General features: G+C 34.0%; 2 protein-coding genes across 4 annotated transcripts in view; both read right to left on the bottom strand.

The window, feature by feature from the left end:
- The window catches only part of LOC112524539 (uncharacterized protein At3g06530), a 30,371-nt gene extending 18,288 nt beyond the window's left edge, over positions 1-12,083 (bottom strand). Inside the window, exons 1-15 of one of the 3 annotated variants that reach the window (XM_025134395.1) lie at positions 11,766-12,083; positions 10,240-10,453; positions 9,953-10,048; positions 9,723-9,840; positions 9,462-9,635; positions 8,133-8,303; positions 6,974-7,029; positions 6,614-6,852; positions 6,335-6,423; positions 6,101-6,229; positions 5,851-5,925; positions 4,320-4,488; positions 3,967-4,106; positions 3,783-3,875; positions 2,237-2,417 (exon numbers count right to left, since the gene is read on the bottom strand). In XM_025134395.1, coding sequence (XP_024990163.1) covers positions 2,237-2,417; positions 3,783-3,875; positions 3,967-4,106; positions 4,320-4,488; positions 5,851-5,925; positions 6,101-6,229; positions 6,335-6,423; positions 6,614-6,852; positions 6,974-7,029; positions 8,133-8,303; positions 9,462-9,635; positions 9,723-9,840; positions 9,953-10,048; positions 10,240-10,453; positions 11,766-11,925 — 2,104 coding nt within the window. In that variant the 5' untranslated portion in view covers positions 11,926-12,083. The remainder of the gene's footprint in view (positions 1-2,236; positions 2,418-3,782; positions 3,876-3,966; positions 4,107-4,319; positions 4,489-5,850; positions 5,926-6,100; positions 6,230-6,334; positions 6,424-6,613; positions 6,853-6,973; positions 7,030-8,132; positions 8,304-9,461; positions 9,636-9,722; positions 9,841-9,952; positions 10,049-10,239; positions 10,454-11,765) is intronic. The other 2 variants (XM_025134397.1, XM_025134396.1) reach the window with 2 other exon arrangements.
- Positions 12,084-19,919: 7,836 nt separating this feature from the next.
- LOC112524889 (protein PRD1) lies at positions 19,920-26,644 on the bottom strand. The gene is made up of 9 exons (XM_025134832.1): positions 26,189-26,644; positions 25,513-25,622; positions 25,243-25,418; positions 24,063-24,380; positions 22,838-23,801; positions 21,880-22,585; positions 21,318-21,598; positions 20,186-20,858; positions 19,920-20,117 (listed from the first exon to the last, which is right to left on the bottom strand). The coding sequence occupies exons 1-9, from the start codon at positions 26,642-26,644 to the stop codon at positions 19,920-19,922; spliced, it is 3,882 nt and encodes a 1,293-aa protein (XP_024990600.1).
- Positions 26,645-27,045: the final 401 nt, after the last annotated feature.

Raw genomic sequence — 27,045 nt, 5'->3', positions numbered from 1 at the left:
GAAATCACTGACATACAAAGGGGCCTTCAACAAGATTCTTATACAGTGGATATTCTCCAACAGCTCCACACAAATCCTTCATCGGTTCCTGATTTTTCTTCGCATGACCAACTTTTGTTTTTCAAAGGTAGGATGGTCATCCCTAATATACCCGATCTTAAACTTAGATTACTTCAAGAGTGTCACGACTCACCAGTTGTGGACATGGTGGTTTTGTAAAAACCCTTAAACGCGTGTCTCTCCAATTTTTTTGGCCAAAAATGAAACAAGAAATCAGGGTGTTTGTGCAGAACTGTTTAGTTTGCCATAAGCAAAAGTACCAAACATTATCTCCGACTGGTCTCCTCCAACTGTTGCCAATTCCGGTTCAAATATGGGAGGACATTTCCATGGATTTTATTGTGGGATTACCGCCATCTAACACGTTTGACACTATCTTGGTAGTCGTGGATCGCTTGAGCAAATATGCCCATTTTCTGTGTTTATCTCACCCTTTTACAGCTAAAAGTGTGGCTGCCATTTTTTGTAAAGAAGTTGTTCGTCTACACAGCTTCCCTCGCTCCATTGTATCGGATCGTGACGTCATCTTTTTGAGCACTTTTTGGCAGGAACTATTTCGTTTGAGCCAAACCAAACTGCAATTGAGCACCAGTTACCATCCACAGACGGATGGTCAGACAGAAGTTCTCAATCGCTGTTTAGAGGCCTATTTACGTTGCTTCGCTCATGAACAACCGACCAAATGAAGTTCCTATTTAACGTGGGCTGAATATTCTTACAACACCGGGYATCATACTTCTACGGGMRCTACTCCTTTTTCCATCGTTTATGGCCGGGATCCTCCCTCCCTTCTGCCTTATGTAAWGGGAGAAACCAAAAACGCAGAATTGGAACAGCAATTAATCGATCGTGATGACATGTTAAAGCTCCTACGCCTCAATCTTACGAAAGCTCAAGATCGGATGCGTAATCAAGCTAATACAAAACGACGAGAAGTAACTTTTCAGGTTGGGGATTATGCTTTTTGAAAACTTCAACCGTATCGACAGCAAAGCTTGGCTAACCGTCGTTATGAAAAGTTGTCCCCTCGATTCTTTGGTCCTTATCGGATCAAACGTGCCATTCGACCTGTGGCTTATGAGCTTGAATTACCTCCGGATGCTAAAATTCATCCGGTGTTTCATGTCTCCATGCTCAAACCAGCCTATGGTTTTTTCTCCGACCTCAATTGCCCCATTACCAATCACAAGGGATTGGGAGATTGATGTTCAGCCTGCTTCAATTGTTGATCATCGCTGGGTGCGGGAAGCAGGCCAACCCGTGCTAGAATTATTGGTTTCTTGGGCTCAGCGTCCTATGGAAGAAGCTACTTGGGAGTCATATGATCTGTTAGCTGAGCAATTCCCTCGTTTTCGCCTTGAGGACAAGTCGTTTTACCAAGGGGGAAGTAATGATAACAACCTACAGGTGTATACAAGAAAGAAAACACGTGGCAAGGGACATGAGCAGGAGCAATTTAATGCCTTTTGGAATTTGGTTGGACCCACTGGGTCAACCATGCAATGTTTAAAATTGAATGGGAGGGAGCAGTTCTGAACCTGTATTCTAGGAGCAGTTATCATTAGTCTGTAATAAATCTGCAGTCTTTGTTTTTAGGAGGCAGTCAGGAATAAACTTGTTGTATTCATGTTAGCAAAGAAGACCAGCCATCTCGAATTTGGCTTTATCAATCTAAATTGTAATCGTTTGACTGCTTAATTTTTCCGGTTACTATCACAACATGTTTCAAATGACACTCAGTTTTTGAATTGAAATAAACCTGTAGACCAAAATCAGTATCACCAAAAAACTTGTAATCATGACATGAAAACAAGTAGGTTATTGGAATTGAGAAAAGCTGCCAAGAAACCAAGAAGCCTTTGGCCTGGCGGTATCTGGGTTACCAATAGAGCACAGTCTCCAAGGAGGTCAAGGGTTCAAACCTCACAAAAGGAGAGAAGGGTGCATAAGTTCATTTGCCGAATATAAATATTATATACTTCTAAAAAATCTCCCAAGAAGAAAATGCTGTGGGGTTAATACAAGAAACCTAAAAATGAATATTATCGCAATTTTCTGTATGATCCAGGATGGTAACAAATAAATATATAGAAGTACATATATGATACCAGTGGAACTCTAACAAAACAAAAGAGGTATATAAATGCGAGACCAATAGCAAGATAGACAAGCTTACCCTTCTGTGGCTGCGTTAGTGAATGCAACAAAATCAAGAAAAATAATGTCTTGGACAACTCCAAATCTTGACAGCATCCAACAAACCACTGCATATATTCATCAGAGTTGGCCAAGAAGCTTTCTGCCATGACATTGATGTTATCCATATTAACAGCAGATGTGCTCTTAAGTGCCAGTTTCTGTAACAAATTGACAATAACAGTAGAAAAGCTTATTAATGCCTCATTTTTGGCACACAACAAATAAATGCAATAGAAGGTACAACAATATAGGCCACAGTCAGCCAAAAGTCTGCATAAAATAGAACAACATTTAGTAATATCAGTACTTAAAACCAAAGATACATATCAGTAGATTAGACAAACCATCAGATGATATGCTACAAACAACCAAGTCTGACTGAAGATGTGAGAGATAGAAAAGACTTCCAACACAAATGTCATCTTAATCAGATAGGTAGTTCTTTGAACTTCTCATTACGTAATTAAATTGCAATAAAACCGAATCTGCCACTTGCAAATACACAACGCACTCAACACTCAAACCTAAATCTTAGTTGTAATATAAAAAAGAAAACTTATCCATATTAACAATGTGCTTTCAAGTGAAAATTTCTCTAACAATTATGTAACAGAAGAAGCGGTTATTAGTGCCTCGTTTTTCGGCATACGACAAAAAAATGCAACACGAAGTGCAATAATAGGCCACAGTTAGCCAATAGTCTATGCATAAAAATAGAACAATATATTAGCAACATCAGTCATATGAAGTCAAAGACAGATATCAATAGATATGCTGCTACCTGTACCCTTAAAATGCATCAACTACCCATGGCAGGCCCTCAACATATGAACAAACTATTAGATAGTATGCTACAACAATCAAGTCCAACTAAATAAAGACGTGAGAGATAGAAAAGCCTTTCAAAACAAATGTCATCTTACTCGAATAGGTTTTTTTTTAATTAATTGTAATTAAACTGCAGTACAACTGAATCTGCCACATACAAACACCCCCACACACTCAACGCTCAAACCCAAACCTTAGTTGAAATTATAAATAAAAAATCTGTATCAACCAACCCAATGACTAACAGTGAATTTGGTAGGCGAGACAGGACACTACAAAACCTTCTTGTCCCACATTAAACAGGAAAAGGACAGGACCTGAGTGGGACAAAAGAACCCGCCAAAATAGGTGGAACAAAAAATCTACGAGATGGGACAAGATTGTAAATTACTAAACTACCCATGTCAACTTAATACCCTAAAACTTTCCACAACTCTATCACCCATCTACCTCACTCTCAGCGTCCACTCCCAATTGCATACCAAACGCACCCTAAAAATTTGTTACTCCTTATGATATAGGCTATTTAAACATAATGAATAAAAGTTGCATGAAGCTCTTAGCATCGGGAAAAAATCGCAATTTCCTTTTCGTTTTATTTCAGAACCCTACATCTAAAACAGATGAAAAAGTCTATCACAGGTCTATTTTGGACAATTTTGGTGCTTACAAAAGTGACTAAGAATAATACTTGCCTTCCCAGGGGTAGAGATGGTAACAAGTCTCTGGTAGAGAGGCCAGTTTAACTCCTTGGCTGCATCTAAAGCCTTCAAATTTACACTCTGAGTCTGATATAAGAAACAAAAAAAATACAGATCAGCAAACAGCATAAGCACTGCAGAAAAGAGTCACTTAACAATGCAGACTCGATGGAGAGACCTTCGGCATGAATAAAACTAAAGGAAATATCATCGCAGCGAGGTCATTTGCATATCCTTCTTCGCCTAGGAAGCTTGAAGTTACATGCTCCAGACATGATACGGTAACATCAGTAGCTAGAGTTGTATTATCTGATGCCTCTATAAAAAATACAAGTTAGCTAAAAGGTCAACAGTTGTGCATATATCAGAAGGTACAACCACAGTAAATACAAATCCAGAGGAATGGAACTTGAAAAAAAGTATGTTCAACATAGTGTATCGTCCATTCATAGTGGAACACCATAGCTATAGTTTAGATATGCAGGTCATGGACCAAGATTAGACATGTGACAGATGAGTGGGGAATCTTACTTGAAATTAATATACTGATGCATCTTTTGAACACAATCTGAAGGCCATCAAAAAGATCTTTAGATTGTAAAAATTCAGACAATCTCCCCATACTTAGCACTGCCTGGACCACACTTAGATCATCATCATAAAGCCGGCGCAACAGCGCATCATGTACAGTTTGGATCTTCTGAAAAAGAAATACATAAAATATTGAAGCAAAGGCAGAGAGAATTAGCATATCGAATGTTGAGCTATAATATTGAAAGCTTTAAACTGTTGATCAAAAATTGGGTTGTGCTCAAGCCAAGACATGCTTAGGCTGCTTGACCTTGGGTCAAGATTTGAAAATTGTATGCAACCACTCTGAAGCTCTAAAATTGAGTTGCTAGCAAATGCATTTATTGATCAATGGAGTTCAGGCCTAAAATCTAAACTTTGAACTGCACCGTGTTAACACAAAGGGACCATAAAACCAGTAAAAGACAAAGCCAAGATTTCTTTTTCATTGATTTGATGATTCCTCGACCTATATTTCAGATATTGTAATAGATAATTAGGTGCTGTGATGTATTATTGTATTGTGAAGTGTGCATGAGTGTCTATTTCAATTATGAATGTAATTATTTTAAAATATATATGTGCAATTGTAGCATAACAATATTACTTTCGTCAACCAAAAGGTACATCTTCAAGCTGTGTGGGGAAGAATTGTGAGGGTTGAGATGGATGTATGGCGACACAATAAAGACAATAGTTAAAAATGATGGTTGTTGTAGATGGGTTGGCTCCAGCAAGGAGAAACTAAAATAACACCGGTTGAGAAGGTTAGATCATCTCTAATGCAAACCTTTGGATGCATCCATTAGAAGAGACTCGTAACAAGAATAGGATGCTAGAACATGTAAGTCTATGCCATTGACACTAGAGGGGATATATCAATGGAGTTGGGCTTGATAGAAGGATGTAGAGAGAAAATGTCATGTTCTCAGGGGGTTCACCTGTTCGTAACTTGCATTGGTTTCACTTTTCACCTACTTAGCTAGTTTGCGACCAAGACATTGTTCTAGTTGATATTCCTACCAAGTACCAAGAAAATGTAGATGTGGACATATCCTATCAAAGACATGGTTGACGTAAGTTAAACCGAACACATCATTCACCGGTGTGCTTGAGTTTGAGCGTTTGGTTAAAGAGAGAAAACTAGTTGTGTTATAAAATCCACAACACTGAAAATTTGTTATCTAATCCAATGCAAGCAAGTCACCCATCAATCTCCTGATTGTGTTATATAATTCACAACAATGAAAATTTGTGTACAGATCCACAAACAACAAATAACGTCTTTTTAAGCAATATTTTGCATCTGGATAAATTCTTTAAGAACAACGAGTAACGCCATACAAGTCCAAGAAATGGAATATGTCTCAATCAGATAGAATCCATGCACTGTCAAACATAAATTAACAAAGACTTGAAAACTCGGCTTCAAGATACAGTGCTGCAAACATAAATCTAAGATGTATATTGCTTACAGATATTAACATATCACCTGTGAATTGACAGCCTTGTCTCTAAGAACAGGATCCGCACCCAAACTCACAACAGTAGCCCTCCGAACCCTAGCCTGACATTATGCGAACATAATAGATTGTAGAAAAATGAATTATAAGTAGACCATTACCCAGAAGAATGGGATCCAGTATATTATGATAAGTTATACAAGCCAACAAAAGCCAGGCATATGCAATATTATGTATGGGAGCAATAAGGTCTGCTTCATGAATTCCTACTAAATATACCTGTGGATGTTCCAGTCCAAACCAAATCTTTGAATCAGATAATGCAAATGACGAGTCCAAGCCTCCATCTAATGTCTTACAGAGGACCTCATATGCTGAACTATCTTTCTTGGGTTGCCCTTCAAGATCCTAGAAGGATGAGGGATTCAAACCCAATTTAGAACATTGAAGAGGAAAAAAGAGTAGACCCAAAAAAAAAACAATCACAAAAAAATATCCAGCAAAACAACAAACCTCTAAGAAACTTTGAACAGCTTCACGTAATTCCAACATATAATGTTCATTGATGGAAACCAATATTTCTTTCACCTTGCTTCCTGATACTTGTCATTCCAAAATAACAAAAATGAGCAGGCAAACAACAACCACTTGTCGATAATGGAACATAGACAACAATCTTACTATGCAAATCAATCAAAGCTTTTTCTTAATTAAAATTCAAATTACATTTGCACTTAAACCTATCCAAGCTTAACCACGAGAAAAATAGCAAACAGGAATTGCTGAACCAACCTGGTGCTGATGATGATGTTTTGCTCCCTTTCTTGGATGACTTCATGCAGGTAGAAAGAAGTCTTGAAACTAGACGGCCTACTAGAGCATTAATAGGAATGGTCTTTATCATGGAAAGCAGCACTTGATGGCACTGATCATCATCAGCACTATGCTCCATTAAGGATTCCAGAAAGACCGCCAGAAACTTGTCAATGTTGAACTCCTTGGTCAATCCAGAAAGAATCCCAGAAAGATCACTTCATCACAAAACCAAAACCATGCTCATGAAACAAAGTAAAAGAAAAAGGCATAAAAAAGAAGTTAAAACACATTAGACTGTCTTTGACATTTTATATATATATAGCTTCTGGGGCATACCTAATGTCCTTCAAGATATCCACAACCTTTTTTGGGAGCACTGCCACAGATTGCAACTGGCATATAAACAACGTGGGTGTAAATTAACTGCATAAAGTTGCAACATAACAAACCTACATACAGAAACAACATGATAAGAGTATTATGCTTACCTACTCGTTTTTAAATAATACTTTATCATGAAACATGCAAAACCAGGTTTTTTAATAAATACTCTGTTCATTCACAGTGTAAGAAAAATTAACAAACTCAAACAACAGGACTTGACATGTTAGTACGGAAATAATGCTTGCAGTCAAACAACATTAATGAGGGGTCATCATCTGAAGATCTATGTACGGAACTGCAATAAACTGTTGGTGTAAAATAAGTTTGTTTCTAATGTTTTGGGGGAAATAGGAAGAGATGTATAGAAGTATAGAACTGCTTGTCTGCTTCAATGCACCAGCAAAACGATAAGTAGTGGTCCATAAATTAATGTCCAATAAACATAAGCTACAAAATGTATCATGAAGATGTAAAAAAATCCTCCTTTACAATGCCTATGTGATAGATGAAACAAAAATATTTCCTACCCTAATGATACGTCAGCATGTAATAATACGAGTTTTTACTACATGATAAATCAACAAACAAATGTTTTCTCCATGCGTCTAAGTAGCCTTGCATACTCAAATTGACACTACAAAAAGAAGAGGCATTGTACATGATTAGCCAACTACTATCTATACTGTGCTGTACAAAATTCAACAATGATGTCATATTTGGAAATATTAGCTTTCTTGATTGGCATGAGAGAACAAACTAACCAGTAATTGACAAAAAACCAGCTACTAACCATTATATAATCATCTTAATGAGACCTACACTTGTAAAGACGGTTAAAGCTTGTAACATAAGGGGCCACAGAAACAGATCATCTACAAATGTGTGTTCCAACTGCTACCCTACCACTAGTTTTTCCATGAATAAGTGAAACCCTGCCCTATTAACAGAAACAACGTCATATATTATACACTAGGGTATACTTTATGCAATGCCATGAAGAGCACTAAAACGTTAAATATGTATTAGCAAACATATGTGAAGATGAGTTGCCTTTAGGACTGCTTCTTGCTTGTTCAATTATAATGTAGATTAACTTGCAAGCCAAGAATACCTGTACGACATTGACCAAGGCCATTATTGACACACGAAACATCTGCAAGTCAGTAGATTGTTCTGCATCTTCACGAGCTACATCGGCAATGGAGCGGATCAAGCTTTTGACAAGATCAGGAGATAATGCTGATCTATTAGCTAGTAATCCAACAATCATCAAAGACCCAGCCTGTTAGGAAAACAATTAAATGCATCAGTATTCAGTACTATAAAATAGACGTTGCTACCAATTTATGGAAACCAAATAAACAAAATCCGTAACCTTAAACCCGCATCCAAATATTCACATAAAGACTTAAGGTCATCAAGACAAGCACTTGACTTGATTAGCAAGACAATTTAACAACAAACCAACAGTAATACTTCACACGCCAAGCTCTTCACTAGGCACCATAATGAAATAGAAAACAAGCCCGGTACAGAAGTTGAATACTACTTCCATTGCATTTTAGATGCATTTTTTCAATTTTGGGGTTCACTAGTCAATGTCCCATACTCTGAAAGATCCTATTTTCCATCAGTACCTTCTGCAATCAGATTTCTACACTCTTTCTTTCAGACTAGAGACTCAGCTCAATGGTAAAGAATATAACTCAAGTTAAACTAATGGACATCTCTTAAGCTTCAAATTTTGGGCAATGTAATTGAGGCATCTAAACTGGAACGGTGTACATATTCAGATAAATACCAAGACAAGAACGCTCTGTCCTCACCCCTTAAAACATCTCATGTGATCTCCAAGTGGAATCACCATCAACTAGAACTAAAAAAAAGATCACGCATGAAGGATGTTACTGCCCTGATATTATCAATATGAAACGTTTATATCAAATTTTGAAAATGGCAACATTGAGCTGCAACATTGAAATTTCAGATCATTGATGTTAGCCAAATAAAACAACTTCTCCTGCATAAAGAATGAACTAACTTTCAGAAATGCCATAATGTATTGAAACAGACCAATGATATCAACCCCATTATCTAGAGTAAGAAAAACATAGTTACAGTATTTAGAAAAAGAACAAAAGAATTCCCTCCTTCCCAGAATAAATGCACCACTTCCCTAAGCACATAGTTTAAACCAAATGCTTGACTATTAGTCAAATGTCTAAAAAGCCTCTTCATGAAGACAAAATAGAGGAAACTTGTGGACCAAGATAGAAGTTATCAATATCAAGTAATCATTACTGACTGATTGAGAAGTCGCCCTGAGAAAGGAATGTTGTACATTTTTCCAGTACAACCCAAAAAAATAAGTGTTGCATTTTTTTGGAATGGGGAGTACTAGATAACTGGAGTACTAGCGAGTACATATTCTCTATCTCACCTTGTGATCTATGTTTCCTTTTGAACGAGTCTGAAGCCCTGAAACCACATATGGAAGAATTCTCTTTACAACATCCGTGTCAATAACAGCAAGGGAGCCCAAAACCTCTATAACAACAGCAGTACAGAAGCTTATCACAGGTCTTGTTGGTTGAAGCTTCTTTGTAGGTGAGGCCTAAACAAAAGAAACTTGCAATAAGAAACTATGATCCATCTATGATAATGTTCCTATTAACACGTAAACATTGGTATAAAGACTTACGTAGTTGCATAAGGCCTCCAAGACCCCCATATCGTGCACTGATTGCTGCACAATAACCTTCCTAGGCGGCGGAGCACCAGAAATTTTGACGCCCTCAAGAAACTTCCATTTACCATGGCTAGAGCACAACAAGTTGGTAACCACAACATAAACACTCAAATGGTAACAAATTTCCGGAAAGGAAAAAAGAACAATACAAGAAGAGGAGTGAAAAGAGACCCATTTCTTACCCTGTGTCAAGAAGTTGCACCATCCGAACAAAAACATGTGTATCATGGTAAGGTAAAGCACATAAAATCAGCTCCTCTGTGTTGTACATGTGGATCCTATAGATAAAATGTATATGAACACGTGAATAGATATGTTAATATAAAAACAAGAGTAGCAGGTAAAAAATATAACTCTTCTTCATACTAAGCCTTATCCTAACAATAGACTCAAACAGCATCATATAAGAGAACTTAAAACTCAAACTGGTAAGGACATGAAAAGATCACGTATAAGTGCTGATACTTACTTATATCTACGTATTAGATATTCGAGTGTCCTAAGTGCTGAAGGTAGCATAAAATGTCCCGACAGCAACCGCAGATAAGAACTAATTGAAGCATTGATATGGTTATTGTCTTCAATGCCCAACAGTTCCCTATCCAGTTCCCTACTCTTGTGAGTGAACAAATCATTCTTGTAGTTCCCAAATCTTTCATCTAGGCTCACAAGAACCTCCAACCCTGAGAAAGCCAAAACTCAAATCACTCAAATTTGCTAAAATATAGAACCTTCTGGCTTAATAAACAATTATTTTTAATTTCTCAAAGTGAAAAATCCTGGTAGTCCAAATAAAATCAACAGTTGAACACTTCAGCTACTAAATTACATTGATCTGAGCATTCCTCCACCCATGACAAATTATATCATTTACTTGAACGTATGTTTTAATTACATAACAAAAAACATTTACATCAATGGTTGGACCAGGAATCAGAAAATTTGACTAAAGAGCCCAAATCTCAAATTGTTCAAACTAGCAGTGTCATTGAACTTCATAGTGCAATAATAATCTTCATCATGTGCAACACCAAGAGCTTCTAAAAGGTTAGATTAAATACAGGTGTGAGACGGTTGAAAACATGATCAAAGCATAGTCATTGATTAGGCATAAACCAATCAATCATGCAGTAGATCAGACTTACGCTTTAATAACAAAAAGTAGAACAATTTATATCAATAACTAGACCAAGAATTAAAGATTTGATCATTTGAATGTCAGAAACCAACTTTCTGATCAGCCAAAATCACAATACTAATAAATAAATTAGTTTCACATATAACATTTTCCAATTGCCAAAACTCGACAATCCTAAAATGCAAAGCAAAATTGAACGTCCAATAGTTGAGCACTTCCACTAGACTACACTGGTTTAAATTCGTAATTGTGAGACAATCGACTTTTGAATATCTTAGTAAAATTATCCTTTTGAGTACAAACGGTGATACTCAACATTCCTATGGACGGCCCTTGGCATGTTAAATGTGAGATTTTGAGCAGGGCCCCTATCTTTTGGGGCCCAAATTTATATGTGTTCGGGGTCTTTTTATCGACATGTAAAAGTATAGCCGGAATTATTTGTGTTCAAACCATTAATCGTTTGGTTTTAGGTTCAAATCATTAAAGGTTTATGTTTAGTTCAGATTGTTAATCGTTTTGGATTTAGTCCGTTTTTGTTCTTAACATATATTATTTGTTATCTTATTTATACAATTTAATCAAAAAAATTGGATGTAACAGGGCCTCCAAAAAGATTGGAATGCCCCTGATTCCTAATATCCAAGTGGGCTGCTTTTCAAGTCAGAAATCTACATGGAAACTAAAGTTTTCAAAAATGAGAATTGCTGGCTACGTTAAAGTTTGGTGTTAAATCGGCAGCAAAAAACCAATATCAGCTTTTCACTTGAAAAATCCAGGTTCAGCATCAAAAAGACAATCTATAACATACTTTTCGAGACGGCATGCAATCTATACCAATCTATTCATATCAATACCTGAGAGGGCAAGGCTAAAGATAGTGTCAAGGTCGATATCAGCTGCTTCTTTGGCGTCGAACAATATCGAGGGGCGAGTAAACGGTCTTTTGAGAGGGTCTGTATCGGCTTTTACAATTGACCTGATTGCCTGTAGTTGTGAAGCGATTGATGTTGCCATTGTTATTCCTTTGAATATGATTGTTTGATTCCTGAAGTGATTGTATTGAACTGCTAGAGTTGTGCTTCCGACTGGATTTGATAAACCCTAAACCCTGAAGGAGCAGAGGTGGTTGCTGGTTGCAAGTGCCAAGGAGGGCTACCGACTTCAAATGAGATGGCGCGGGTGTTTAAGCCCTTCTAGGGTTTATGTTTTGCTGTAGGTTCTTTTCATATATGACACAAATGGTCCCTTTACTACTGCTGAATCTACACTTAGATCCTCCTTTTTTAGAACTTTATTAATAATTAAATCAATATTTCAAATACAAACCATGTAAATGTTAGACACTCAATATTGGTCCTTGATTTTACGTATTTTAAAATTATTAAATCGTTGTAGATAAAGTTGAGAGTAATTTTTGGAACCGATTTATTAATTTGCATTAACAGTTGAGATTTGCTTGTACGTTTTGAACTATTTGGCATGTTCACTTTTATAACTGATGACATAAATGTTGGTTTTCATAGGAACGATAAACATGTATTTATTACCACAACATCAATGTGATGCCATAACGATGTGAATACGGTATCCTCCTATGTGGTTAATAGTTTGGTATGTCCTAAATTATATAGGGAAAAGTCTAAAAGATTCAATCGACTTTAGTGTTTGGAATGATTAAATCCTTGGACAATTTTTTGAAACAAATAAGTTATTGGACATTTCAAAACATGTTAAATAACTTTTTGGACTATCTAAAACATGTTATATACATCATTTATGACCTATAAACTTGTTAATGTGGTAAAATATTGGAAAAAAAACCTGGGAAAAAAAAAGTCAATGAACTTTCATGTTTTAACTAATTAAGTCTGTAAACATTTTTTTAACCAAAAAAATACTTATCTACACTATATTATAAAGCATTTGACAAAAACTCTTAAAAACCAGTTTTTATGCATGAAGTACTGTTTATTGATGTATATTACTTAAAAATCAAGATTACAAGTAAAGTTTGCGTAAGTACAACTTATTAAAGTTTCATGTTTGAATTTGTGTAATTAACTGTAAATAAACGTAATAAAATATAGGATAAACATCTCATTTAAAAAGAAAAAAACATTTGACAAAAACTCTTAAAAACATTTCTAACAAAATACTTAATTATTATTTTTATAAAAAATTATATTATTAAACAGAAAAAAACGAATTAAAGAAATACACAAAAAAAAAATTAAAGTCATTTTTTGTACTAATATCAATATTTTTTTTTCAATTTCTTATAACATCGACCGAGACACAAAAAAATAAAAGGCAAACATTAAAATCGAGATCAATCTCGCTGTATTATGCGAGTACTCTTCTAATATCTATAAAACGAAACAAATACACAAAAAAAATACTTACATTTACAAATAAATACTTAAAGAGTATTGATGAAAAAAAAAATTCTATGTACATGACAATTGAAAAAAAAATCATCAAAAATCAATCAATATATCAAAATTTCTCGATATATCAATATATATTTAAAAATATATTAATATAAGATCAAGAGGTAGTTCAATAAAAAAACTTTCAATCATATTTATTTTTTAAATGAAATTAGAATCCACAAATATATGAAATACACACACACACACACACACACATATATATATATATATATAATAATACATACATAGAGGAAAGTTCGAACGAGAACGTTAATTATTTAAAAAAAAAAGAAAAATGTCGTTAATGTACAAACTCACATGTGATTTTAAATGGAAGCTTGCGACTTTTGAGGCCACTTAAGTCGCAGGGTAAAGTCGTCTGGATCATGTATGAGTTGTTATATGAATCATATATAATTTTATTTTTAATAATGCAATTATATGATAAATTAATTGAAGAATTTTAAAGGTATTCACTCATTTCTTAAGGTGCAACATGATTGCAACCGTCGATGTTCATAATTCTGGACATACAAGACGTTTACGTTTCTCTCTCCACTAAGTAATCATTTTGCTTTATGAGATTAGTTATGTATAATATAAATATCTTTTGGGCTTTCTTTAATTTACTTGCTTTATATGTGTTAAAACAATATATTATAAATTGATTTTTTATGATACTCTTGATAGTTCTTTTTCTTATGCCAAAACTTTTATAAGTTATCTTTTGGTTGCGTAAGTGTTCATTGCTCAATTTATTGTCAATCCAAATAGCCATACAGATTCCTTTTTACAACAAAGCAAGAAAATGAAAAGTTGAAGTTAGATTAATGCAATGTCTTAGGATTGACTCATCGTATATTTTAAGTTTTCCAATATGGTTCTTTTTTGCTTCTTTCAATTGATTTTCTTACATCAATTTAAGTTGAAATATTTGAAGGAGACATATATTTATGTGAAATATCTTTTATTCTTGAGTGTGTCAAATTCCTTGATATTTTCGTGTTATTATTATTTATTTTATTTAGTTTTACAACTTTATTCCTAAACAAATCTCTCTCTCAATGTATATATATATATATATATATATATTAAAATTTCACTAATTATATTTTATTTAACTTTTTAGAATTATTTAAATACTATTTGTTGATAATTCTATTAACAACTAATACATATTTATATAGACAATCTTTAGATTATTATGTGTTGCACGGTTCCCATACTAGTAAATTGATTAAACACAAATTTTATAAAACAGGATAGTTGTTTGTTATTCAATCTCCCCTCCTAATATTTTGCCAACCATCCTCGTTGTGTGTTTTCATATTGACTTTTAATCGGATATTTGATTTAAATCCGCAACTTTCACGTACCATAACTTCATTACATTAGTCCGTTACTATTACATACTCTACAAACGAACCTAAAAGTTGTGATATTACAACAGTTAAATTTTTCATGATTGCTAGTGATGTTGAAGTTTAATATTGTTCTATATAAAAAAAAATATAGCTATTTTTTTTTACAAGCAAGTTAATAATATAATAAAAGAACATATTACATTTCTCTCTCTCTCTCTCTCTCTCTCTATATATATATATATATTAGAAGGATACTCGTGCAATGCATCGAGACATTTTCCCATTTCAATGTGTCGTTTTATTTTTTATCCATGTCGATATAATACGATTTTATATGGTTTTGGAAAAGCGATAATGTTTCTATTTTTTAATAAAATATAAATTTGAAAATATCATATAAGATTTGCAAAAAGTATTAATATTAGTATCAAATTAACTAGTTAAAAGTTCTTGTTTGTTTATTTTTTTTAATTCAATTTTTTTATTATAATTTAATTTAACGTAACGATGTAACTTAATTTAGGTTTAATAATATTTTTTTATAAAGATAATAATTAAGTATTTTGTTAGAACTCAATAATTATCCTAATTATATTTTAGATTTTTTTATATTTTAAAATGAGATGTTTATTCTCTATTTGATTATATTTATCCGCAGTTACTTACACAAATTCAAACATATAACTTTAATAAGTTGTATTTATGCATAATTTACTTGTAATCTTAAATTTTAAGTAATACGCATTAATATACAGTACTTTATGCATAAAAAATGGTTTTTAAAAGTTTTTTTCAAATGTTTTACAATATAGTATAGATATGTGGGCAGGTTCATTTAGAAACCTTAAATATTTTAGGAACCCAAGAAGGTTCATTTAGAAACCTTAAATATTTTAGGAACCCAAGAACCATCTATTTTGTAAATATTCATGATAAAGATTATTTATCATGAATATTTTATCATGTTATTCTTCATAATACTTATAAAAATGTGGTTTTTGTGCTCCTAAAATATTTAAGTCTCATGAATGAACCCTCTCTCCCTCTATATATATATATATATATTATAGTTTATATATATATATATATATATATATATTATAGTTTATACACTTACTTTGTAGCTAAAGATGCAAGAAGAAAAACATATTTTGACCCATTGTAAATTTTTGTGTACAAACCAAGACCATTGGTCGAGTTTTTCATGCCATACACTAAGGCATCAACATCTTGAATGGAGTACAGAAGAATTATACCACCATTAAAAAAAAGTGTTGGTTGTAGTATATGCTTTCGTAAAGTTTATAGCATATTTAATTGGCGTCAAAGCAAAAGGTCAGATTAAACTATTGATCATTAATCCTTACAAGGGTATAAGGAGGTTATTTCCATGGTTTAAGAAACGTACGTTCTGAGGTGCACCTCAAGGCGAGACGTCCAAAGAACGTATTTAAAGGCTGGCTGAATCGTCCGTTTTGGTTGCTTGAAACATGGGCAAAGGAGATGATACAGTGGGTGTTGAAGAGACGTGCTTGTTTTTTGTTAATAAAAAGGTAAAACCTTAAAGTTAGTCAAAGAAGTACAACGTATTTCTCTATCTCATTCTCCTCCCATTATTTTGGTTTTTACAAGTGTAACTATATATACATATATACAAGTGTAACTATATATACATATACATATATATATATATATGTTTGTGTATGTGTATGTATATATCATGATTTTGTGTTTTATGATGTCACGGTCTGGTGTAAATATGAAATTATGTTTGTTTTTGTTAAGTGTTATGTATTTATGTTTTTTTTTTTTTATTATGGGGCTTACGTCTCACGTACCTAAGGGAAAATGCCTCGAGGCTCGTTTCCGTTTTTTAAAACCTTGGGTATTACAATACCAAACAAACAACTAATCCAGTTCAATACAATCCAATCTCGTCCGTCCACCAACCAAAACATTCATAATCTATACTATATTATAAAACATTTGATAAAAACTCTTAAAAATCATTTTTTATGCATGAACTTTTGTTTTTTTCATGTATATTATTTGAAATTCAAGATTACAATTAAATTATGCATAAGTACAACTTATTAAAGCTTAATTTTTAAATTCGTGTAACCAACTCAAATAAACATCTCATTTAAAATATAAAAAATCTAAAATATAATTAKGATARTCATTGAKTTMTAAYAGAATAYTTAATTATTATYTTTATAAAAAAWTATATTATTAAACAAAAAAATAAATTACTTTATTATTAAACCTAAATTAAGTTATGACAAAAAATTGAATTAAAAAAATTACATAAAAATCAAGAACTTTTAAATAGTTAATTGGATACCAATATGAATATATATAATTCAAATTTTTATCATGTCTTTAAATTTATATTTTATTCGGAAATAAAAACATTATCGTTTTCTCAAAACCACATAAAACAGTATTATATCAAAAAAGTCAAAGAATAAAATGAAACATTAAAATCGAAATGTATCTCACTACATTAACTACCGCTTTAGTTATTTTTAAAAACATAAATAAGTTATCTATTTGAAATGTCATATAAAATCACCTCGTCTAATTTGTGGTTTTTAATCCCAAGTCATATTATTTAGAACAAATTTCAGTTTGGGATTGCTTAAAAACAATTTATTGACTTATTCCGGTGTGACACCGGTAATAAGCATTTTTAATGTTTGGATAAACAACTTATACCGATGTCAAACCAGTAATAAGAAGTTTTTGAAGAAGTTAAACCCTTCTGATTTATATTATGTTGATAAGTGTTTTTGTAGAAAAGTATAAGTTGTTTCAAATAAGCAATTCTAAACACCCCTTAATATTATCATCCAAATAAATAAAACCATTACAATTCATGATTTTTGAAAACCAAGGTTGAAACTCCATTAATTAATATTTGATTATTTAATAATGTCTCGTATATAATATTTTGGTCGGTCCTAACTTAGAATAACGTATCAATTTAACAATTCGTTAAGACATATAAGGCAATACATCACTGGGTACTCAAATAGATCCTAAATCGATAATTATGATGTATTTACATAATACATGAATGATTTATGAAGACTTGTCGGAAAAATGACTCAACTTTATTTTGTGTTTTTTGTTGAAACAATTACATCAAATCTCACCTCTGATTTTTCGTAGAACTTTTGGTGTTTGCTTTCTCATAGCTCAACAAGACATTGTACAATGTAATTGCCGCTTTAATAGTCTCGTTGGCAGAAAGAGTTTTACAATTTCATCATCATCATCATCATTAAGACACGATTCTCAGTTCTTTGTTCATCATTCAACATGGCTGCAATGGCTCACTTTGTAAAACCATATTGTTCTTGCAATTGCTTTTTAGTCACACATCCTTGTTGTGCTTTCTACAAATTTCATCCGTCATTGTTGATTTCCTCACCTTAATATGAAAAACCATGTTGTGGTAGCATGCATGATCAAGTCTTGTGTTTAAATAATAAATACTTTCTAGTATCCATAAAGTGGAAGATTGGAACCATAAGGGTGGTGTCTGATTGGTTTGAACTTGGCTTCAAAGATCAAAAGTATCAGGAGATCTCAGGTTCAAATTCAAGGAAAAATAAAAATCCCCTTGTGACCACAGAAATTCAAATGCAGTGACTCCGGACTATCTGCAAAACAGGTGGTCGTCCTAGGATTAGTCGGCTCGTATAACGGGTTGGATATCCAAGTTAATTAAAAAAAATGGAAGATTGGTGTTCCATAAATTGGCATTTCCTTAAAAAAAATATTTACTTGATTATAAATGCATCTATAAATTTATAAAGTATTAATTTATATATAAATCAACAATTATCAAAATTTGGTGGTTCTAACTCATTAATTTAAAGAGTTTCACAATGTTTAATATTTTGAAAAAAAAAACAATAAAATATCAATTATGTAGCTAAAATAATGATAAAAACATTATACCAACTTTATGTATTTTTAATATTTAATATTGATGTTATTTTAACTGTTTTGAAACAAAGTTTTTAACCATATATTTTGTTATATCATATAAATTTATTGTGTATATTTGGAAAATCCTTTCACCTTTTAGCCTATATTTTTAAGGTTTCTTTTAAAATAGTGAAAATTTTGGGAACAAAGTCATTCGTGAAATCTATTATTTTGTTAATTTTATTAGGAAAAAAGACATAATAAAAGGCAAAAGACAAAAATACCCTCAAACTTATCGAAATGAATAGACAAACAGGACCAAAACCATAAGAAGGTGCATTCCCCCAAAATATTCTACATAATAAATAAAGTGTAGAAAACAATTCCGCATACCACATAGACCAAATCAATAATTTACTCATACATTTTAATGTTGGAATCACATAAAATTTGTGTCCTTAATCGTTTGTATATTTATTTACATATATAAATATATTGTCTTTTATATTTTTTGGAGTAACTAAGTATAATAATGGGAGTATTGTGATGGAGAGTTACATCCCTTGAAAAAGTCACTCTCACACACCCCTTGATTTATTATATGTAGATATTGGTGGTTGATTTGTCTCTCACGTTACTATCTTTCCTTCTAAAATTTCTGCAACTCTCTGATAATCAGAAGGAACAAAACACACAAAATTTATCCATCAGATTATAGTAACGACTAACGAAGAGAAGCAATCAACAATCTAAATTTGTTCTTCATGACATTTTCGAGCGGAACAAAAATAAACACTTCAAGTAACTTTTATATGTATCGTTATATCTTGAATTTCACATGTATGATTAGGGATTGATATGCATATGTTTTGGGATTAACTTTAACATTAAGTCCTCACCAAGGTTTGTAACTTCTAATTCCTCACGTTTATAACCAATCGACCTTCAAATGTACATTCCAGCATCAACATTGCTGTTGTAAGTTGATAAAGGTTTCAATTTCTAGCACCTTTTGCTGGATGGGAGTAAAGAGAGCTAGCAAACTGAGTTGACATGCAACAAGACAATATCATGGGTTGAGCGTCATCACGTGGAGCTTGCAATAACTCTGCAGATGCCTAGAAAAAGGACGCAAGTACATGTGAACACTGGTCAAACGTTAAAATCCTTAAAATTGATATTTTCTTATATAACGAAGAATGGAATTAACAAGATCAATCCGGAAGTTCTGACTGATTCTGATAAGATATAGTCATTCAAACTGTTTCGTTTGTTATCCTGCTTCCCGAAGAGTTTGGCAGAATAGCTCTATTTCTTCAAGTAGTCCTTCATTTGAAGATGATTCATGTGAAATGAGGTTTATGAGGACCTCATAAACTTTTCCTGGATCATCTGGGAAGATAACCGAATTCTTCGTGTCCTCTGTGCACGAATCTTGAATGTCATCCGAATAAACACGTTTTCTGCACGCCTGCAATAGATGAACAACACTTAATGCTATGCTATTAAGCCTTAAAAATCTATGAGTTATTTTATCACCTGGAAAAGCTGATTTAGACAAGCAATATGCTTAGATTCAAGGTACCCCGAATGTAGAAGCTCTCGAAATAACATCACCATTTCGTGAGTTATGTTACTTGGTGAAAGGTTTTGAATGATACCACTTATGCAAGAATCATCAAAGACAACAGATATCCATGGAGGAACCTGCTGCAGTTTTAGCATTGACACTGCTATATGAGCTGCTGGCATGTGATGAATCATGATGGATTTTGATGCCAAATTTTTTGGTACAGCCAAAGTCATTACCATCTCTTCGGTTATCAATCGATACCAATTATCTCTTTTAACAACTTGGGTTTCTTTGTCGTGTTTTTCCCAATCCTCGATCATCGCTATACAGAGGGCACAATTCATGGCGACCCGTGTATCACTGTGAAATATTAAGCCGTCTAGGATAGAGGTCATGGATCGTATATGATGGGAATGGTGTGTGACTTTTCCTGATTCTTTCCTTTTTTCTTCAGTGATTCTCTGAAATACTTGGAGCAAGCAGTATGAAGATACCAGTTTGACCGGAGAAGACCCGAAATGCAACAACCTGCTTAAGTCATGGCAATGAATGCTGATGTAGGATAATGACTGCTGCTTTCTGTTGTCACTGTCGAGTAAGCTTTGTGCATTTTCAATTCCCGGTAGAATATCGTGCACACTAAAACAAAACAAGAGTGTTGAAAACATAAAATCCTTCTATTTCTTCTGAGTTAGGAAATGAAGGTTTATTAAAGAGTAAAATGCATCAGAATGCAACAAAGTTTAGTTTAGTTCTTATTTAGTGAAACGAAGAATTTTTTGTCAATGTTACAAAGTTACATTTTTCCCACTATTTTTACCACTGTTGAGTGGTAACTTGCAGATCTTGTAAAAGTTGATAACGTGGATACTTGTTTATGAAATGTTTTTGGAAAGGCTACACAACATGAATGATATACTTGACACCCACGTCCTCATATGTTACAAGATTAGCAGGCTAGCAGCTCATGGATCTGGGTAAAAAACATGAAAATTTGAAACTTTGTTACATTGGTTGAAAAAAAAGTCTTCATTATACTCGATAGAAACTAAACCAAATTTTATTGCATTTTGTCCTCTATATAACAGGGAAACTAACCTTTTGTGACAAAAGTAATTTAATAAGAGCAAAAATATCAGGCCTTCTCCGGTCTGAGTTGTCTCATCATGATCAAATAATGCAGATCCTTTTAAACAGGCTTCATGGATCAGTTTGTTAACTAGTGAGATCAATGGAATGTTCAAAAGGATGGTCTTGGAAGCTTCTACAAGCTTCTGATGAAGAGAGTGATGCAAAATCAGGGAAAGAATGCCCATAACTAGGAGAGCTTCCTGAGTGTACCCAATTTCAGTAATTGTCGAGATCAGGTAGTGCATCAACTACAAAAGAAGCAAGGTTAGATTCGTTTCCATAACTAGGATCGTATTGAAGCTTAACCAATACATCCTCCGTCCCAAAATAAGTCTCTGTACTTGTATTTTAGTTTGTTCTAAAATAAGTGTCCACTTTTAGAAGCAAGCGCCTCCTCCTTAATTTTACTGAAGAAATTCATTACTCCAACCGTCACTTAATTAACAAGTGTAATAATTACACATTCTCAAAACTGTATGCCTTTCTCATTATGGACATTAATTTTGGAAGAAGGAAGTAGTTAGATTACCTTTGTTGATACTGTAATCCAGGCTTCATTGTCAGAAAGTGATTCCGAGTTAACTGAATGTAATATTGTAAAAACTAGTTGACAAGTAACATTGAATATCTCTGCAGAAGAAGAATACTGATTATAAAGATCCTGGATTGCAAAGGCTATTTCATTCAAGGATAATTGCCCTGAAGCAGCTGGAAATAACGCGGTGATTGCTGCAATCGTATTTAATAATAGAACGATATCATGTTTTTGTCCACTTTCTTCCACAAGCTCTCTCAATAAACATACCAGTAGTTTGGCTGCATAATTATCTCCAGATGCTACCAACTCAGCTAGTTCTCTAAATTTTACGGTTTCAGTATCGTTGCAGTCAACAATCTGGTTTCCATAGACAATACAATGCCTACACCACCTTAAAACCTCGCTAGATAGATATTTACAAATTCTCTCTTGTTGAAACAACCATTTCAGTGATGTGGTGTGAATTCTTTTAAAAAGAAGTTCACATTGTTTTTCTGCCACAATATAGAAGAGGGTACTTTCAGCTTCTGGACTATATGGTATTTGGTAATTTATCTTGGCCAGACCCCTATAAAGGCCATACAGAATTACGAGTACTTGCATGATCAGTGGTTCGACAACCCCACCTAAGATTTCAGATTGGTTAAGTAAAATATATTGCTCCAGAGAAGCTAATACCATCCTATCATCTGCAAGCCTTGGGGAAGACATTTTAAGCAATTAAACACCATAATTAAGGATGTAATAACATTTTGGCATTCACAGAAACATTTTCTTTTTTTCTTCTTGCAGAAAATAACCATATAAGTTGAACAATCATTCGTTCTTTTTTCTAAAAAATCTGAAAGTGTTTAAAAAGGTAATCGTATCAACAAGAAAATGTCAGAGCAGTTCCAAGGATGCCAAAGGAAAGTAATCATGACAAGTGTCAAAATGAAGACTTTGTTACCTGTCATCATACAAGGAGCTGGTATATAGTATTAGCAGAATTGCAGATTGGCAGCAAAAGACTTCCTGATTATGGGATCCCTTCTGTCCCAGCAGAAACAACAAATCTATAGGATCGAATGGAAGATGCAAGGCAACATCTCTAATGGATTGGCCGGAGTCATTACCAAGAAGCACATCCAAGATCGAGCTCAATAAGAAATAAACTCTCCATTTCATCCTCTCAGTAGGAAAAAGGCCTAAACATCCGAATGAAAAACTGAACCAAGAGGATGAAACAAGAACATGAACAAATTCCTTGGGTTGGAAATCAGAGTGAAGCAGTATTGTGTGAAAAATCTCAAGTACACCCAAGGCAATATCCACATCGATCTCATTAATGCTCATGGAAATCCAAGGTAATAGTTTAGCTTCACATATGTTTAATATACAATCACGTAATCCCATATAGATGGAATTTGTGGGGTTCCCTTCAAAACTATATTCATAGGCCTCCTTCAGTAAGTAGAGGGAGTGTAGCATTTGGAAGGAATGTTCCCTGTAAGAGCTCAAGCAGGTTGCAATGGTGTATCTTGATATATCTTGTAGTGATATGGCAATACTTGGAGTTCCATGAGAAGATGGAGACTTCATGAGAGCTACAAGGACCGAGCAAACCATGGTGAATGTTTCTGGAAGCATGTTAGCCTCGCCATCAATATGTTTCTTGAGCATCCCAGTCATTACAAGGTTTATTTCTTCAACATTGGAACTTGAAATGATTCCAGGACAGTTTGAAACACATTCTGATATTAGCTTTATTGATCGAGATTGAGCAGGATGAAAAGGTACTTCAGCAACATGACGAAGAACAGGAACTAAAGTTGTAAACCCAATAGCAAGCCTTTGCTTGAAAGCTACCTCTGCCACTGACAAGAGATCAAGAACCTGCAGGGATGAGCTGACAAGAGAATCATTTTTGCACCCTGTAAACACAGAAGTAGAAGTTTATACCAGCTAGAAAGCTGCAGAATGTAGACATAATTTTATTTCTACTATTTTCTTGTGACAACCAAGTTGGTTCTCGTGAGAAGGCTTGACCACTGACTTGAGTGACCCAATAAAATATTTTACTCCTTTCTCTTTATGAAATCTACTAATCAAGTCTTGGAAATGAGACCTGAGTGACAGAACAGACCCGTTATATTCCTAAGCAAAATGAGTAGATCAAAGAATGTTGAACTTACCCAACAATCTTAAAATTTCAAAAACATAGTCAGCAATATTCTCCTCAACCAGAACTTGGACCTCTTTTTCTGAAACACCTCCACACGACAAATACAGAGCTATCAAATCTAATGTGGCGGTTTGAACCTCACAATCTGAAGAAAGCAGAGGTGCTTTTATGGCTTCAGCAAACAAGAGATTCAAAGGAGTCTTTTGTAGTTCATGCTCAGTTGTTTCCATAAAGTTATCTGCTTCAGGGTATTCCTTGAGGGAAAATGTCACATCATTTTCAAATGCATTCTCGAAGAACCCTGTTCGTGCAAGCACGGACAATAGCGCTTTGCAGAAGTAACATAAAAATGTTATTTGATGAGATATAAGTAATAACGATAACTAAGTAAAGATTGATTTCATATATGTATTGTCTATTGAAAGTTCATGGAGCAAACAATAGAGCACGTGGATTCAAACAATATGCAACAAATATGGAACTAGTAGGTATTGACTTGTTGCCCAGTTGGGCTTGTTCAAAGGGTTGGGACTCCCTTATGATAACCTACAGGTCATGACTTTAACTCCTACCATTTGGCATGCCAAGTAAAACCACGGATTCGCGGGCATTATAAGATAATACTCGTTTGAAAATTTCCAGCACAAAAAAAGAACCAAAATTACAAAGAGAGTTGGGGAAAACAAGTAGCAGAAGCCTATGTGTAGCTCAACAAACAACGTTGTTTTCTGTTTTAAATAGCAAACGCAAGAATTTCATATGCTCAGGTGACATTTCGTAAATTTTTCTGAAAGAAGTCAATGATATATCATTTCATGTTGCAAAAGTGGAGTTTCAGTTTCATGAATAAAACAAGCAATCTTGAGGTAATTATCCAAATCCATGATCACATGATTATTGACTTGCATAACTCAAGAATTCAAGCAATTTGGAGCAAGCTACTAGTGACAATTATTTATGCTACACATTCAGTATTAGCTTATGTCATGATTCAAAAGGATTCTGTCATTAGTGGACCAATATGTAACTGCAGTCATGCATGAAAAATCCGCAACCATGGTTAGTTGTAGCAACTTAAATCCTCGCATCAGAATCAGCTGACATCCTAGCGTGGTTAACTTACAATCAAAGGCAAAAACCATAGAAATACATAAAGAACAGTGTTAGAGAACCATGGAGTATTGACTAACCTACACAATTCAAGCGAACATCATCACGATGGCTCTTCAAGAGGATTTCTAATGACAAATATAAGATCCTTAAAGAATGGCCATATAGGACACCACCTTCGCTATTACCTATGCATGCATGCTGGATCGAGCAAATTTTGTAAAGAACAAATAGAATCTCGCCTTGGATCTCTTCACTGCATTTAAGAAGATAAGAAAGACGAGTAGTAAGGATGCAGCATAATGAATTATGTGCATATATGTAATCATGGAGTTCACTCCAACTGTTACCTAGGCAACTGGAGACCTGTTACAAGGTTAAGCAAAAGTGCATCCTTGTCTTTAATATGGCTGTACGGATCATTCTTCTGATTATCCAATAGAACACCTAAGCAATGTAGCTAAAGCATGAAAACGTCAGCTGAAAATTAGGCTACTTAATTGGAAATGTCTCTGGAAAAGCGAAAAATAGTCATGAATGGTTCAATGGACTAATCACCCAAGAAAACTAACTTTGGCACCATCTGAAAATTGAGTACAAAGTGTACCTCGGTACCTTAAGGTACGAACTCTAGGTGACACTACTAAGGTGATAGGGTAGCGTATTGGCGTTAAATCAGCATATTGTTGGTCTTAAATCACATAAGTGCACAATCTAAGCGAGAAGGAAGATCTTAAGCTACATAACAGTGGGTTAATGAATAATGCCCCAGATAAACGTAAGCTGACAACTAACATAAACCATCATTTTTCAACAGTAAAATGATATGTTAAACTGTGATATGAACATAAACAAGTCTGAGACACTACCAATCATCGTATTTATATAAGATATCAAAACGTAATTCGACAAACTTCAATATTCTAGATCATGTGCAAAATGCTTCAAGGACGTCCAGTTTGTAGAAGCACAAAAAAGTGTCACAGAGCAGACACAGAGAAAATACAAAACCACGGAAACAATTACCATGTAAGTTTGACGCTGGCTCCAATACAAGGAACCAGACGACAACCGATCTGAAACCCTAGCAACAAACTCGCTGTAAATTGAACAATCACCAGAGGTGCACAATTCGTAAATCACATCAATCATCTGTTTGGCGAGCGGCTCGTCTTCTATAGAAGAAAGGGCGGACATGAGAGGAGAAATGAGAAAATGAGGATGAAAAGTAAGAAGACTGTGGAGGAAAGAGGGTTGAGAGATGGCATGGGAGAGCTGAGAGAGGGCGTAAGAGACGTGAACGGTAGGGGAATTAGGATTTGAGATAAGATTGGATAGACAGACTAAGCAGATCGATCCGCCTTCTAAAGTTTGGAGTATCAGAGACGAAGTATGGCCTTGTGAGCATGTTTGGTGTTGCCGGTATTGGAAATGCTGGTCGGAATCTGGCCGTTGATGATGATCGGAGCCGATGAAGTACATCGTATAGTTTTTTTTTTCCCGCGTGATTGTACACTGCAAATATTTTGTGGAGACTTTTGAGAGTTCAGTTCATTTCGGTTAGAGTTATATTTCAAAATATCTTCAAAATAAAATAAAACTTTAAATCACGATAATTGTTTACCAAGTAAATTGTTGTAGATATCATTTTGGTGGACTAAAATCATAACCAATAAACACTTATCGGGTAAATGTTCGATAAACAACTCCTAAGTTACACCATCACCATTAGGTTGGAAAATTATTTCTAACTGTTAATGAAATTTAGAAATTATATCAACAATCTTTAATTTTTGAATCTTTTGATTTTGCTTTTATAGATTATCCTTTTTTGAACATATGTTAAGTTGTTCATGTGTTGTACACGGCAATATATAATGTCA

Source organism: Cynara cardunculus, assembly GCF_001531365.2.
Source record: "Cynara cardunculus var. scolymus isolate 2C chromosome LG 13, CcrdV1, whole genome shotgun sequence".
NCBI classification, from domain to species: domain Eukaryota; kingdom Viridiplantae; phylum Streptophyta; class Magnoliopsida; order Asterales; family Asteraceae; genus Cynara; species Cynara cardunculus.
Note: the sequence above shows the minus strand (reverse complement) of the source record. Positions and strands in the feature narration are given on the sequence as shown.